Source organism: Notolabrus celidotus, chromosome 9 (genome assembly GCF_009762535.1).
Source record: "Notolabrus celidotus isolate fNotCel1 chromosome 9, fNotCel1.pri, whole genome shotgun sequence".
Lineage (NCBI taxonomy): Eukaryota > Metazoa > Chordata > Actinopteri > Labriformes > Labridae > Notolabrus > Notolabrus celidotus.
This window is the reverse complement of record NC_048280.1, coordinates 4251082-4267799: the sequence shown is the minus strand read 5'-3', so window position 1 is coordinate 4267799 and position 16718 is coordinate 4251082. Positions and strand designations below refer to the sequence as shown.

General features: G+C 42.5%; 1 protein-coding gene across 2 annotated transcripts in view; it reads left to right on the top strand.

Moving 5' to 3' along the window:
- Nucleotides 1-16718, top strand: part of adamts3 (ADAM metallopeptidase with thrombospondin type 1 motif, 3) — a 299298-nt gene that overhangs the window by 217391 nt on the left and 65189 nt on the right. Inside the window, exons 16-18 of one of the 2 annotated variants that reach the window (XM_034692333.1) lie at nucleotides 3519-3602; nucleotides 4044-4124; nucleotides 13209-13372. In XM_034692333.1, coding sequence (XP_034548224.1) covers nucleotides 3519-3602; nucleotides 4044-4124; nucleotides 13209-13372 — 329 coding nt within the window. The remainder of the gene's footprint in view (nucleotides 1-3518; nucleotides 3603-4043; nucleotides 4125-13208; nucleotides 13373-16718) is intronic. The other variant, XM_034692334.1, reaches the window with a different exon arrangement.

Here is a 16718-nt window from a genome sequence, read left to right as displayed (position 1 = left end):
ATCTGGTGATAACACAGAGTGTTTTATTCTGAAAATGAACCAGATGTTTACATTTTGTTTTGGTGCCTGACTTCCTGTCCCGCTCCATATGCTCTCTTGAGGTTGATGCGTCGTGCTCCGGCAGAAGTAGAAGTAGAAGTCTTGCGTATCTGATCTGGAGGGCTCCAACCTGCTGGATAAAGAGATGCAGACGGAAAGCAAAGGAGCGGATCCAGTGGAAGTTAACACATTGACCAGAATAGAAACCTATCAGATCCGGTCTTAGGAGCATTGCATTCCTGTGGAGTTAGTGGTCATCCTGCAGGATGATTATCAGCTTTACATTTTCCTAGAGATGCTGATTTTTTATGAGCTTAGATTTAAAAGTTATACCTAAACTTACAGAGTAAACAAACCTGTTGTACAAACTTTGGTGTGCAGTGGCAGCCATCATTAGTGCTTCTAATTCAGCTCTGACTTATTGATGACAGCCCTTGAGGAGCCTTTTTGCATTGATTTGCATGAGACCACAGAGGTGTTCCTCAAACTGCCTCAAGCTCCTGTAGACCTCCGTGTCATTTTATACTTGATGCCTTTCACAATTTGCATTTACAGCTAATAAATGAGTCAGTGGAGAGTGTGCAGGGTGACAACGAGTGTGCTGACATCTTGACAGCTGTCACATCCGTCGTCATCCCTAATTTGCCGAGGAATAATTAAGCCCCTCTTTTTTAAACGTCTCATTAAAATGAGAAAAACTTTTCATATGAGAAAATGTGCTTTCCCTGTCATATCAGCTTTTTTAGTTCAAGCTGCCTCCCTCAGGTAATCTGTGCTCTGCAGTCACACACACTTTGAAATCAAGCTTCCATTCAAACCAGGTGAAGACTGAGAGTTTTCAAAGGGCTTGAGAGGAAATGAAAAATGGACTTTCTGACACCGTCCACACTCCCAGTTTGACAATGTTCCTTGTTGATACTGTCCTCATTGCTTCTTCATTTTCCTAACATCTCACTCTCATGTAACCACTCACGTTTCTTAACAGGGAAACAGTTAAGCAAGAGAGCCCAAAAAGAAACCCCTATGTTGGAGAACATAATATGCAAGTATCCAGTGTCTCCATTGCAACTTCTCTCATAGCGTTGTCTGTCCAGCTTGTAGTGCAGATGGATGCCTAACGCAGTAGAGCCCTAAAGATAGGAGATATCAGCTGCTGTGTGTTCGTTCCTTGTTACTAATGAAGCGTGTGTTTAGGTCTGACTCCACCGTCGTTGCTTTCGCAGGTTCATGATCAGGTTGTATCTGTAGAGCTCCACATGAGGAGATGATCGGATGTGGTCTAAACGTCTCCTGAGCTCTTACCTGGAGCAGAGAAGATGTTGAATTAGGAAATCTGAACTTTGATTGCAGTCATGGTTAGATCTTTATAGTCTGCAAAAACTCAAATCTAGTATTAGTTTTAAAACAGTTCATTTTGCAGACTACACTGGCAGATATTCAGACCTCACTCTTGGCTCAGTTTCTTCAATTAAGAGGTTTAACTGGACTTGTGACAAGAATCAGACTACTATAAGTCTAAAGAGATATTTTGGACCTGAAACAACACAACTATACTCACAAAGATTTGAGTTTTTGTAGCGTGGTATGACTGATTGAACTCAAACTGGCATGCTGAGGCTCCATCCAACCGAGCATCCACACTCAAAGAGATCTATTTTAAACCAATGTGTTCTCACCAGTCGACAAAAACTCTCAAACTGTCCACATCACGCTCAGGGTGAAGCTCATATGCTGTTTTCTGAGGTCTAATGTTGCACTGCTGTGTTTTAGGTAACAAGTAAAGTAGAATTAATGATGGATGGAGAGACTAGAGTCCATATTTCATGGCTGTAGCAAGATACTATTACGTAGCAGCTAGCTGATGCTAGCACGCTTCATGGTATCTCTCGCCTTATCTAATGGCCTTGTCACACCTTGACGATTTAGCAGGCGCATGCGAAAGGGGAAGCCAAAATATTGCCAACATCTTGCACGGGTGAGATCATGAAGAGCTAGAGTTTGCACAGTAGAGCTCTGCTGTTGGAGCTTTTGATGTCCACATCATCATCCCACCGGTCAGTGCAGTCTGCAGCGTGACTGAGTGAGTCAGTCATGACACCTTTTTATAGCATCAAATAAGTAATTAAAACTAAACTTTGCAGAATAATGAACGTAAGACATCATGATAAGAACTAATTTTTATAGCTTGACCTACGTCCCATCTGTTAACATGGAGGAGGCGGGGCTTAGGCCCTATTCTGCAGCCAGTCAGAAGAGGAAGCTCTAAATGTCTTTGCTTTACTTTTACGTCATGTCATCCATCTTATACTTATAGTTTATGGGGCCTTATGGGGTTTATACGCCTCCCTTTAGAGGTGTTCCGGGCACGTCCAACTGGGATAAGGCCCCGGGGTAGACCCAGAACGCGGTGGAGGGATTATATCTCCCGCCTGGTCTGGGAACGCCTCGGGATTCCCCGGGAGGAGCTGGAAAGTGTCGCCTGGGGGAGGGATGTCTGGGTCAATTTGCTTGGACTGCTACCCCGGCGACCCGACCCCGGATAAGCAGAAGAAAATGGATGGATGGATGGATTTAGGAGCAATGAGATAGGACTAACCCCCCTCGGAGCCCGCAGGTGGATGCCGGGGAGGAGGTGGGTACAAAGTTTGCACACAGCACTGAGCAGGACAGCAGGAGCACTTGCAAAGCAGAGGCAGAGGCAGAGACGGGGAGACATGCAGCTTAAATAGACCGCCAAATGAGGATGTTGAGATCAGCTGATAGGGAGGATGATGACGTGTCAGTATGACTGAGCGCAGCTCGAGTTGTTTGCCTGAACTGGCTTGCAGGTGGCGCTCCATGAATGGGAGCTCTGAATTTTTTGGCTTCACTTCCTGGGAGTTGCCATGTCGTCCATCTTTTCATACAGTATATGGTTCTGAGATTGGGTAGTGATTGAATGCTAGCATTTGCTGTTGTCACAAGAAAGGTGATTACTTTCAAGTGTATAATTTACCCTCAATCTTCCCCCAATATCTCCTTGTTTACTTTTCATGATTGTTCAGGTGTTTAAATGGGAATGAATTTTCAGTTTTCTTACATTTATACAAACCTCGAACACAGCAGTGCAGCATTAAAGCAACATCTGAGCAGCACCCGCCGCCCTGCCACCTGTTGTAACTTGGTGTGAACCCTGCGTCAGCTTGCCAGTCATGATCACCTGAGTGACACCGCTGCATCGGCGTCAGGAGGCCCCCAGCATCGGCCTGCCTGTCAAAAGTGAGGCGAGTAATTACGCCACTGCAGTTTCAGGTGATTGGCAAGAGTCAACATGCCAGCAAAAAAAACTCTGCCTCCTCATCTGGTGTGGATTCCTCTGGTCCCTGCTATGCTTATTATAATGTGCCTCATCTGTAGGTGATGTTGTTGCAGAGGAACTGTGTGATGGTGAAATGTGGGAGGACTGCAAGACTAACTAACTGATTTATTTTATTTTGAAGGGAAGATCAGGGGAGCCTTCTCTTTGCCCAAGGGAGCGAGAAATGTGTTTTTAAACGAAACTGAAGACTCTAGAAATGTCCTCGGTGAGTCACTGTGGGTTTGTAAGTGGTGGACATCACAAACAGAACTTTTGCTGCCCTCTGCGAAATCCTGCTCCTCATGCTTTTTTGAAACACGCCTAAAAGCTCTGTTGTTCACACCCAGTCTGAACACAAAAGAGAGAGAGGGAGCTGCATGGTCCTCTCTGGTCGTACAAGGAGCAGCAGATACTCCTTGGTGTTTTGATTGCACGTCAGATGGATGGGATTGAACGGCGTGTTTCAATAAAAGCTTTCCTTACAGCAAAAGGGAAAACCGACTTCAAAGGGAACAAATGCTTCTGAAACATACGTGATGTCCACCACTGCGAACATCTACACCAATTCTGAATCTTCTTAACTTATCCGTCTCTTTCTCTCATCCTTCCTAACCCGCCTTCTTCTGCTTCATCTGCTGCTGCTGCTGCTGCATCAATCATGGCAAAGGTTACCTAAAGATGTTTCACATTCCTCCCGGAGCGAGACATGTGATCATCCAAGAACACGAGGCCTCTCCTCAAATTCTTGGTAAGTGTGACATCCAAAACACAAACACATGAATGAATCAGTGGAAACAGCTCGTTTCTGTCTTTCTCCTGTTTTCCTGAAACACCAATGAGAGCATGCAGGGTGCTGTAAAATCATGGATTACTTGTTTTGCATAATTTATTCCATTTTACCTCCCAGGCTGAGGAAATTAGTCTTCATATTGCTTATTAGTTATTCATTAATCTATTAAAGAGAGGTTTCTAGATAAGTGGATTCCCTTTTTTTAATATAAAAATGAGACTAATATAAACGTGGCATTCGATTATGTTGAGACTTCACAGTCACAGGCAACCGTATTTAGAAAGTGTTTGCATTATTCATAAGCAGTTTTAGAAACATAGTATATTACATGTGTTGTGTTGAAGTTAAGCTTCTGCAGGCTGGTAGGAAATTGGTGCATGCACAGCAGCACAGGAAGAGAAACCAGGATCAACAACAGTCAGTAAAAGTGCTCAAAATGTGTTTATGACTTAAAGGTTAAAGGATGAAGAAGCAAGTCTACTTAAAGCTCCTGTGAGGAGTTTTTAACAGGTTATCAAACAGATTGAAATGAACATAGATGCCTCTCTATGAGCTACACAAACAAACAATGCCATCAATAACAAAAGAGATGATTTATACAGTGTCTGTAAAAGTTTATACTGTTCCTGCTGCAAATACTCACATCAAGTAACATTTAACAGTTAAACAGAAGCAAGATGAGATCTTTTATTGTTAGGAAACACAACTTAGGAAAGATGGATGAGGAACAACTTTGTCCACAGGGGGCGCCAAAATCAACACAAACAGAAAGTGGAGCAGTGAGCTTTGGCACAAATCTCCACTGCGTGCAAAGGAAGTCTGCTTGTGTGGAAAAAGATGAGAAAATTCTGATGAATTGCCGGTTTCAAGCTTTATCCTTCAAAAGTTGCGTTTTTTTATTCTTAGGTATGTTCACATTTTGTTCATAAAAGAGAAAAAAGCAAAGTATAATTTAGGGTAGGGCTGCATTTGCAGGGTGAAGACGTATCAAGCGAATCAAATGTGGTCAGTTCGGACCACAGACTGTAGAATAAATGGACGCAGTATTCGTGATGTCACCCATCTGTTCCTGAGCATCGCTGATCATCAGCGGGTGCCATATTGGAAATGCTGAACCTAACTTTGTCTGATCTAGTGTGAGGTAAAGAGGCGGGCTTTGAGCCTTTTCACGAACAGCTACAGGGTGCCCGCCCGTCAATCAAGCCAGCTATGCCCATATTTGGCAAAACTTGCAAGTTTAATGTCTTTGAAAATACAGAGTTATAAAAAATTCCCCCCGTACAGTGTGTGCCTATAGAGAAATTTGCTATTCAGACCTAAACTGTTTTATGAACCAAACTGTAAACATGTTTATTAATGCTTTATTAATCGTCTTTTTTAAATGCGTGTGTATAGCCCCGTTTCAACCAAGCGGTTCAGTCTGGTTCGTCTCAGTACGGCACGCATTTTCTGGTGTTTCCATTGACTAAAACCAAGGCAGGTCCCCAAAATTACCGAGCCGTACCGTGCATAGACTGTATAAAATATGGACGTAGTATCCGTGACGTCACCCGTCTGTTCCCGAGAGCTGTTTGGAAGCAAATCGACGGCAGCAGCCATATTGGAAATGCAGAACTCAACCAGGCAGAGTGTGACGTAGTGTGAGCCTCCTAGCCAACAGCTATGTGTTCCTGACTGGGAGTCATGTCAGTCATGTCCTTATTTGGGCAAAACTGGCAATCTTAATATCTTCTGAGCCGTCGCGTTAGAAAAAAAATTCACCCCCCGTACAGTGTGTGCCGATAGAGAGATTAGCTACGTAGGGCCAAGCCGTTTTTTGAACCACGCTGTAAACATGTTTATTAATGCTGCAAAGATCATCTTTTTCCCATTCATGTCTATGAGGTTTCCGGTGTTTCTGCAGCCAGCCTCAAGTGGTTTATAACACTTATGCATGGGCTTCATCGTTTGAGACCGGAGGTTGCCGCTTGGTTTTAACACACTTTGAAGCTGGTAGAGCCGTGGTAACAGATGAAAATCCCTGCATTGCGTGCTGCAGCTGATAAGCAGCTCTGCTCTGCGTCACAAGGTCCGATCAACGTTGTCTGTCACATATCTCTCTGCTAGGCGACTATGTTTACTTGCCACTTCACTTATATCCCTCATACACATAGTTGGTCTAGTTAGCAGTGCGTCACCACAACATTCTGTTTCGACCGTGTTGTTTCGGTGATAAAAGTGTTTTGGCCAAAAACAATAATAATAACAACAATTATATGACGCGTCAACACCATAGACTGTATAAAATATGGACGTAGTATCCGTGACGTCACCTATCTGTTCCCGAGAGCTGTTTTGAAGCCAATCAACGGCAGCCATATTGGAAATGTAGAACTCAACCAGGCAGAGTGTGACGTAGTGTGAGTCTCCTAGCCAACAGCTATGTGTTCCCAACTGGGAGTCACGTCAAATATGTCCTTATTTGGGCAAAAACTGGTAATCTTAATATCTTCTGAACCGTCACGTTAGAGAGATTAGCTACGTAGGGCCAAGCCGTTTTTTGCAGCCAGCCTCAAGTGGATTTTCGGTGTATTGCAGTTTATATCACTTCCACATGAGCTTCATCGTTTGAGACCAGAGGTTGCCGCTTGGTACCATCCCACTTTTTGGTTACCTTCTCTTGGGGTGCCTTACATACCGATCCAACCCCAGAGGGTGGAGCTAGAAACACTACAGTCAGTTGATTGGTCAAAAGAATCGCCACTTCCTGTGTGACAGCGGTAATAACGAACAACACATAGCCCCGCCATGTTTAAATCTCCAGTGGACTTCAGGAAGATAACTTTTATGTTTGGAAATGGCATCCATGGTTCCATTCCATTCCTCACAATTTTTCTTCTTTGTTGCATTTATTAGCGGAGTACACTGTGTCACGCTGCCATGACGTCACGCTATTACGTCGGTGACGCGGCTATCGGCATCCGGCTTACACGCCGCCCACCGAGTAGGGCACGGTTAGCTGTGGAAATGCAAACAGGATCAGGTGTTAGCGATCCGACCCGTACCAAACTGTACTGATCCATACCAGACCGCTTGGTGGAAACGAGCCACATGTGGTTTCTGGTGTTTCTGCAGCCAGCCTCTAGTGGACGATCGATGAACTGCAGTTTTTAACACTCCGGCGTTTGCTGCTTGGTTTGGATTCCAAAACACCAAAATGCAGAATTCAAGGCTTTTTTACCACAAGGGGGCAGAAGACCCTCAGAAAAAGTTTGAAGACGTTGATTGATGACATATTGTTACGTTTTAAAACATAGTTTTGACTCACAGTTGTTTAGAGCGTAAGTCGGTGACTCAGCTTTGTTCAAAAACTTTCACAGTTGATTTTATTCTTCGACTTTCTCATCCTCCTGTAAGAAAAGCTAGTGAGGATAATCAATGCAGCTTAGGATGAACACACACAACTTACCAGAACTTTAAAGTTGAACCATCAGACAAAGAGCAGACTTTAAAGTTTCTAAAAGAAACCCAGGATCTCTGAGCAGACTTTTTCACACTGGATTCATTTATGATACAGAAGGTGAAAGAGGTCAACATCGATCAGCTGAGCCAGAGGCAGGCTGTGCGTTCTCAAAGAGCTCTGTAAGGTTTCACATTTAGTCCTGTCTTATTTATCTCACAGCCTTTGTCCTGGGATAAAGAGGACAGATACTAAATCAAAAAAGGTTTGACGTAAGATGGCTTTGAAAAAGAAAGATAAATGTTATGATTTATGGAGTCTCTCTACTCGCCTGAAAGCTTTTTAAGCAGTGAAAAGGCTAATTTGACTCTTTTCATCTGATACATTCGAACAAGATGACATCAGATCAACCTCCAGACACTCTGTGGGTTGTTCTTTAATCCTTAATTGATGTCTGAATTTGCAATAAAGTGCCAAAAAAGTGACAAATCCATTGTCTAAATCTACTTACCAATGCACTCTGTTCAGCCCTCATGCTGCAGCGTTGAAACATTTTGAAATATTCATAAGTGTTTTGTTGGCGTTAAATAATATCAGTCATTGCATCAGTTATTTCTTCTGAAAAAGACGACTGCTGGCTGAGACCTCTCAAGCTCTCTTCATCTTTTTCTTTGCCTCTTGTTCTAGTTTACAACAAAAAACTGCAGCACAGTGAGCATTTAAAAGATGTTTCAAAAGTAGAAATGAAAGATCAGAAAGTTTCTAACTAAGACAAGATACAAACATACAAATACAATCATCACCACCACCGCTTCTTAAATGTGTTCTTAAGAAGGTTTCCACAAGAAGTCTACGTCGGATTCATGAAGATGTTCTTAAATTGATGAATGCTCAATGCTCCCAATCAGCATAGATATACGCCCATATAAGGGCATGAAACTGCAGTGTGGTGCACACCGAAATGACACGAGATTAGAAACAGAACCAGAGAGACGTCAGATATGTGCAAATGAAATCATAAAGCGATTGCACACAGGACTCCAAAGAGTTGTTGTTATTAAGTAGCAGCAGTAGTTGATACAAAAATAGATACACTCGTTCAGAGTTCAGAGAGGGCTGGCATCAGAAACGCTGAAAAGCTACTATAATTATCTGATCTTACATGTTTGAAATATAGACATCAGTCAATCTTTATTTATACAAAACCAAATCACCTCAGACTCTTTACAAACAGAGCAGGTCTAGACTTTCCTCTATGTTCTATTATTAACAAAGACCCAGCATCAAGACAGGATGAGATCCAGTCCCATCTTACAGACAGGACTCAGTCTGATCTCATCTTAATCCACCATGAGCAGAGCACTTTGCAGCATTTAGCAAGTTACAGTGGCAAGGACAAACTTCCTTTAACAGGCAGAAACCTCCAGCAGGACCAGACTCATGTTAGACACACATCTGCTGAGACCGTGTTGGAGAGAGGGATAGAGGGAGATGAAGAAAGAGAGATGATAGTGGTGAGATGGATAGTAGTAGTTGTAGCAGCTAGAGTCTAGCACGTCCACAGCAGCAGAGATCCAGAGGAACCTGAGACAAGGGAGCTCAGGGACTCCAGAAAGGTCTATGGTTAGTAACTTTAATGGGACAGGGAGAGATAAAGTAAGTGACAGGCAGAGTGAGGAGAGAGAGGGAAAGACAGGATCCCAGTGTGTCAGTCTGATCTCATCTTAATCCACCATGAGCAGAGCACTTTGCAGCATTTAGCAAGTTACAGTGGCAAGGACAAACTTCCTTTAACAGGCAGAAACCTCCAGCAGGACCAGACTCTTGTTAGACACACATCTGCTGAGACCTACCGTGTTGAAGAGAGGGATAGAGGGAGATAAAGAGAGAGAGAGATGATAGTGTTGAGATGGATAGTAGTAGTTGCAGCAGCTGGAGTCTGGCATGTCCACAGCAGCAGGCCATCTACAGCAGCGACTCAGAGGAACCTACGAGAGAAGGGAGCTCAGGGACTCCAGTAAGGTCTAGGACAAACTTCCTTTAACAGGCCGAAACCTTGAGCAGGACCAGACTCACGTTAGAGAGACATCTGCTGAGACTGAGTTTGAGAGAGGGATAGAGGGAGATGAAGAGAGAGGGATGATAGTAGTAAGGCAGAATAGAAGTTTTAACATAAACAAATGAATATACAAACAGATAGACATGATTCAAATGATCTATATGAAACAGTAAGTCTACCTTGTGAGATATAAATAAACCTGGTGGAACATTTCATTTTTGAGATGTTTTTTCCTTCTTTGAATTCAACTGCAATAAAATCATCAAGTGGATTTATTTATAGAAGGTAAATTGTGTTTCTCTCATTCCCCTCTGGGTAATTTAACTAACTGTGAAATGAGAGGAACTGAAAGCCTCCTTTAGCTTGCACAAGTAAAAATACAAACAATAACTTTGTGTTTGCATGGGAGTGATATTTGCAGCGAGTCTGCCCTGAGCTGCACAGATCGTCTCTCTGTTCACTGCTCTGGGATTGTAATCTGGCAGATAGACCGCCGCTCCCCCACTGACCACTGCAGACTGATATGATAAAATCAACTCACTTTTTTCACTTTCCATTTTCATACATGCAAGATTAAATATATGTTCAGGGTGATTAGAGGGTCAGCAGGCTGTAACAGGATGCTGACCCATGCTGATTAGGGTGCAGATCTGTCTGCCGACCCTGCATGATTGGTCATTGCCCCTCGTCCATCTCTCCCCCTCGGCTTCTAAATAAATCATGACAGAACTGAGAGGGTTTTCCAGCTCCGTCCGTAATCAGACTCAATCTAAGGCATTTAAAGCGGGTCAGTCTGAGGGGTGACCAGCATGGGGCTGGAGAAACTATGATTAAGATTCATGTATGATCAAGAAGAGAAGATAGGTCAGCCTGTTTCCTTTTTTTCCTATATGCTAAGGTTTAAATTGAAGGGTGCAATAAGAGACAGATAACTAAAAGGTTATTTAAAGGTGCAGTATGTAGTTTTTAACAGTGTTTAGCAGAACAGAGTTGGTAGAAATAGTATGTTATCTTCAGACTCTTTACAAACAGAGCAGGTCTAGACTGTAGTCTATGTTCTATTATTAACAAAGACCCAACATCAAGACAGGATAAGATCCAGTCCCATCTCACAGACAGGACTCAGTCTGATCTCATCTTAATCCACCATGAGCAGAGCACTTTGCAGCATTTAGCAAGTTACAGTGGCAAGGACAAACTTCCTTTAACAGGCAGAAACCTCCAGCAGGACCAGACTCATGTTAGACACACATCTGCTGAGACCGAGTTGGAGAGAGGGATAGTGATTTTTGTGTCCTGTGGCCATCTGCCATTTTTAATTTGAACCCCTGTAACACTACACTTTGGTTGGACTGCTTATTTAAGGACCACGTTTCAAATAATGACATGCTGGTAGTTTGGGGGGAAAACAAGGAAACAAGAACAAGAGGTTCACATGTGACAATAGTTTCTGTTAAAAGAGCTTAAACATCCTCCCTTCTGTCAAATCCAGTCCCAAATATTCACGCTGAATTATGAAATTTTTACACACACTAGTCTGCACATGAAGTGACAAAGAGGCCCAACATCAAGACAGGATAAGATCCAGTCCCATCTTACAGACAGGACTCAGTCTGATCTCATCTTAATCCACCATGAGCAGAGCACTTTGCAGCATTTAGCAAGTTACAGTGGCAAGGACAAACTTCCTTTAACAGGCAGAAACCTCCAGCAGGACCAGACTCATGTTAGACACACATCTGCTGAGACCGTGTTGGAGAGAGGGATAGAGCGAGATGAAGAGAGAGAGAGATGATAGTGGTTAGATGGATAGTAGTAGTTGCAGCAGCTGGAGTCTGCAAAATCCATAGCTACTAGTCTTGTAAGCTACCATCAAAGATAGAGTCTTAACTCTTTTGCGAACACGGTAGCTAACTAGCCTATTTGCCGTATCTTGAATTAGCCAGAGTGCACTGTGGTTCCTCAATGACTCGGAACTTGCAAAGTCCTCACTACTCTCCGATGCCACCCCACAGCAGAGGCACACAATTTACAGGGGCCATAAAAATAATACAACATTTACGGTAATGAAGGAGTGGGCCTTATAATGGGGCCCAAAATCCCTTGCAGTGCCCCTGCCCTGTAGTCCAAACATGGTAGCTCGTGGCTTTAGAATAATGATCTGACAGAGCAGGTCGAGACCGTACTCTATGTTCTATTATTAACAAAGACCCAACATCAAGACAGGATAAGATCCAGTCCCATCTTACAGACAGGACTCAGTCTGATCTCATCTTAATCCACCATGAGCAGAGCACTTTGCAGCATTTAGCAAGTTACAGTGGCAAGGACAAACTTCCTTTAACAGGCAGAAACCTCCAGCAGGACCAGACTCATGTTAGACACAGAGAGGGATAGAGGGATAGAGGAGATGAAGAGAGAGAGAGATATCCTTTTGTTTTGTTTTTGTTAACTTAAAATGAGATGCTAAACATAAGGAGCACGTCCCCTCCCACAGAGGCAGCCATCTTGCACCGCCATGCTTCTACGGTAGCACAGAGTGGACAAACTAGAAACATACTTCTTTTAGTTTTAAGTGAGTGGCTGCCTGAAATGCACAGATTGGAAGAGGAAAACAAAGAATAATGTTGTGTGTAAAATAAAAAGTATTAATAGATGTAAAAACTTGACAAATGGAGGATCAAACTCCACCATGCATCACAGGAGCTTTTTGTCCTTGAAGGCCGTACCGTAGCTTCACCAATGGCAGAGGCGAGCAAGGGAGTGTATCAATATGGCTAAATATTCCCCTTTCTACACACTGTCCCTTAAAATAGCTAAAGTAGGACAACTTAAACACCTGAATTTACACTGGCAAACTTATAACACACTCCATAAATGCAGTACCTTAACCTGTGCACAAAATATACTACTTTCATAACGACTTGTTTCAGTTTAGTCACTTTCAAATGCAAAGAAATAACACAGTAAATAAGTCTAAACAGGCAGAGTTCCAAGCAATGAGAACCTTAAACACTGTATTTTGTGCTATCAGGTAGAAATTGGACCCAAGTTGCCTTGGGATTGCAAAGCTTTGGTAAGAATATTCACTTCAGAGAGTGAAGTTTGAGTCATGCTGCTTTTGAATTGACCTGCAGGATATCAGATTCAAACACCCAGGTGTTTTCCCCTTAAAGAAAATACAACTTTCTTTCAATCATTTGGAGGAATGATGCCAGTGTGGCTGCTAGACTCGGGAACCAGAGGACAGAAACTGTAGGGGTCGTCTGGTAGCTCATTTAACCACATGAGTCACATTTCAGTTTCATTTCAGCCTCTTTTTTCAGACACATTATCAGAAGTTTGGCAGCTTGTTTTGAGTAAATTAGAGCAAATTAGATATTTTAATTAATTCCAAACCAGAGCTAGGGGTTGCAAAAATATCCATGAATCATCCTTTTGAGAGTGCACAATTTAAGCCCCCTAATTCATAATTTATAAGTGAATGAGTAAAGCCGATTTGACTCTGTCAGCTAGCTGCTCATAAAAAAATGACTGATTACAGCAATCAAGAACCAGGCTACCGGGCATTACATCCTCAACGGGAAAGGGGACGATGTCAAGTCCAAGAGCTTCATCGACCTGGGTGTGGAGTGGCACTACATCATCGAGGACGACGTGGAGACGCTGCACACTGACGGACCTCTTCACGACCCTGTGGTGGTTCTGGTAATTAAACGTCCCTCTCTATCAAAGCTTATGTTTTAATTAAAGTATCAGTGTATGTGCTTGACAATAAACGCTGGATAAAAGAAGCAGGTCAGTTAACCATCAGTCCCCCGTCTCGCCATTCAGCATCATAATCTGTCAGATCTGAATGGATGAAACTCGTGAATTAACCAGTGAAGCAGTTATTAATTGAAACTTTAGCAGGAAGCTTCTTTAGACAGCGTTTTAAATGACTTTTGGTTCATAGTTTTGACACTAAACATGAGATAAGTCCAGAGGATGAGAATGTGCTGACCTTAAATTTGCTTCTAAGATGTCTGAAGTAGAAAACAGCTTTGTACCAAGTCACAGGCTGCAGCCTTCAAAGGATGTCACAGTTGAACTAAAATCAGGGTTCCCACGCATCCTGGAAAAACTGGAAAACCTGGAAAACAGTTGACCAGTTTTCCAGTCCTGGAAAACACCTGGAAATGGGAGAAAAAGTCAAATGTCCTGGAAAATTATTCAAACATGACTGCGTGCGACCTGACATGGTTAAAAAAACACATCCCCATTCAACATTTGTGGCCATTTTTGACATTCAGATCTATTTAGGTCAATTTATGCACAGATCCTCTTCTTATTATTATTATTTCTTTATTTCAGTGAGTCAGCTTCCTGATTCCTTTGCTGGCTCTTTTGTTTTTTTCTTAGCTCATTTTATATTTTTTGAGAAAAGAGAAAGCTGAGATGAGATGTTGCCCATCATTGTAACTTGGTTGAACTGATAAAGTGAAGTGCTGTACATCTGTGGTTGCATTATTCTATAATCAATTTGCCATCATTTCTAAGTATGTAAGAGATGATTTCATAGATAGCCATAGACTGCACGTCTTTCAATGTAGACTTCCACTGAGAGGAACATATTAGACTATTTAGGAACTAAATTAGGAACTAAATTTAGACTGTCATACCAGCTTGATCATCAATGAAAATGTCCTGGAAAATGATCTCTGGAAAAGAGTGGGAACCCTGAAAATGCTGGCTCTGATTCATCCTTCTTTTCCTGAGCCACAAAGGATGCACCCGATGAATCCTTGGTGGTCCTACTTATCCTAAGATTCATTGTGCGCCAATTCAGACCAGGGGGTCGACTCTGAAACAGTTAAAAAATGGACTAACACGGGACTCCCATCAGATCCGTGTCCGGTCCGCCTCCGATCCGCTGCAGTCTGACTCCCTGCTCTCTCTTCCATCAACACCCACCGCTTATGTTTTTGGAATGTAGCACGGAGCGTGGCTGCCGGACAGCTGGAGTCATGTGACCAAGTTTTTCCCACGGTAATCACTGAATCAAGGATCCTCCTCCTCCTCCTCTCCTCATCCATGTTGTCTTTCTGGTCCTCTGAAAACCTCTGACCTGTTGACTCCAGACCTGGCTCCGCTCATCATGACGGTTTGTTGTTGTAGTTAAATACGATCGGGTGATAAAACAGCATTTCAGGCTTTTTTGATTGATGAGCATTTCAAAGACATTAGACGGTGAAACTCTGGACACATCTGGGTCATACAACACTCCGTTTTTACCCATCTTCACTTCCTGTTTGGTTGTTTCTCCCAGGAAACTCCAGGATTTTCCCCACATATACACAACCAGTCAAAAGTTTGGACACACCTTCTCATTCAATGGTTTTTATTTAATTATTATTATTCAATACTGAAGACATCTAAACTGAAATAATCTGGTTTTGCCATAATCTGGATTACAACAGTAGTCAAATAGGGCTATCCATTGTGTACTAACCCTACCTCTGAACAACACAACTGATGGTCTCAAACACATTAAGAAGGCAAGTCATTCTACAAATGAACTCTTGACAAGGCTCATGTTCATTAGAAACCATTCCAGGAGACCACTTCATGAAGCAGACTGAGAGAATACCAAGAGTGTGCAAAGCTGTCATGAAGGAAAAAGGGGGCTACTTTACAGAATCTAAAATATAAAACATATTCTGCTTTGTTTAACACTTTTTGTTCATGAAATAATTCCATATATGTTCTTTCATAGTTCTGATGTCTTCAGTATTAATCTACAGTGTTTCAAATAATTCAAATAAATACAAACCCTTGAATGAGAAGGTGTTTCCAAACTTTTGACTGGTAGTGTATTTTTATCCGCACAGACCAAAGTTGCCAGGTCGTTTATGATAAAGACACACATTCATAATACAGCACCATCAAATTTTAATGCCTCTCTCCCCCGTGACCTTGCAACCCACAAGCAGGAAATTTACAGACATTTGATTAAGGCAACCTGGCGTTCAACCCCCACTCCCCAGACCTCCACCAACACCTCCCCCTGTATTTAATAACCCAAGTGTTTGCAGGTGTGTTAAAAATAGATTTTCATTTTAATTTGATGCTCAGACCATGATCACATGGTATGGAGCCACAGAGCAGAAATTACAAATAACAAAACAACATAATGATGGCACATGGCATGTCTGAAGTACAACAGATCTTACTTAAACAATGGAAGGACATTCTTCAGAAAAGCTCCTAATTTACAGATAAGTTTTGGCTTATGTGATTGCAAAAGCAGAATTAATTTAAACACAGAGGGACGTTGGAAATAATACCTGGGTATGAACCTCTCTCTATTATTCAGAATGCTTGTGTTCCTGCAGTCAAACAAAATATGGTACACGATCATCATTACAGAGATTACAAATCCTCAGTTTTCTATCCAGGCCTTTACACCTTCCCGTGACCTTAGGGATCCTGGTGTTACTCGTTCTAAAATTACAAATAGCCTGTCTATACTTCTGGTTTTCAAATAACAAATATTTTTCTAGTTTTACATCTCATTTAAATTGTACATATAAATCACATGATGTCATTTTATCCAGTTCACCTTGCCACTTTTGCAGAAACTGATCTTGAAGCCTCTGTTCAACAGTTCGTCTAAGCCAGTCAATGTTGTTACACATCTGTGTGATGCAGAGGTAAGACAGGCCACAGTCATCCAGTATCTGCTTAACCTTTAAAACCCATGGTGATGCATAGGCACCTGTGTTGTGCAGGTTAAAGCTGGGGTTGGCAGTCTCGGAAAACTAGCATGAATTTGAATGTAGCATTTCCTCAGGACTCCGTCTAACCCCTCCCCTCCTCCCTCAGAGCTCCTCCAAAACGACGCCCCCCCCCCCCCGCTCACATGCACGAGCGCCGCTGACTTGCGACCATATGATGGTGACTGATTCAAAACCAGTCCTCACCAACACATTATCATAGTGAAAGGTAAAAACACAAACAAACATGGCTGCTGTTAGCACTCACAACTATCATGCTAGCATTATCCAGTTGTACT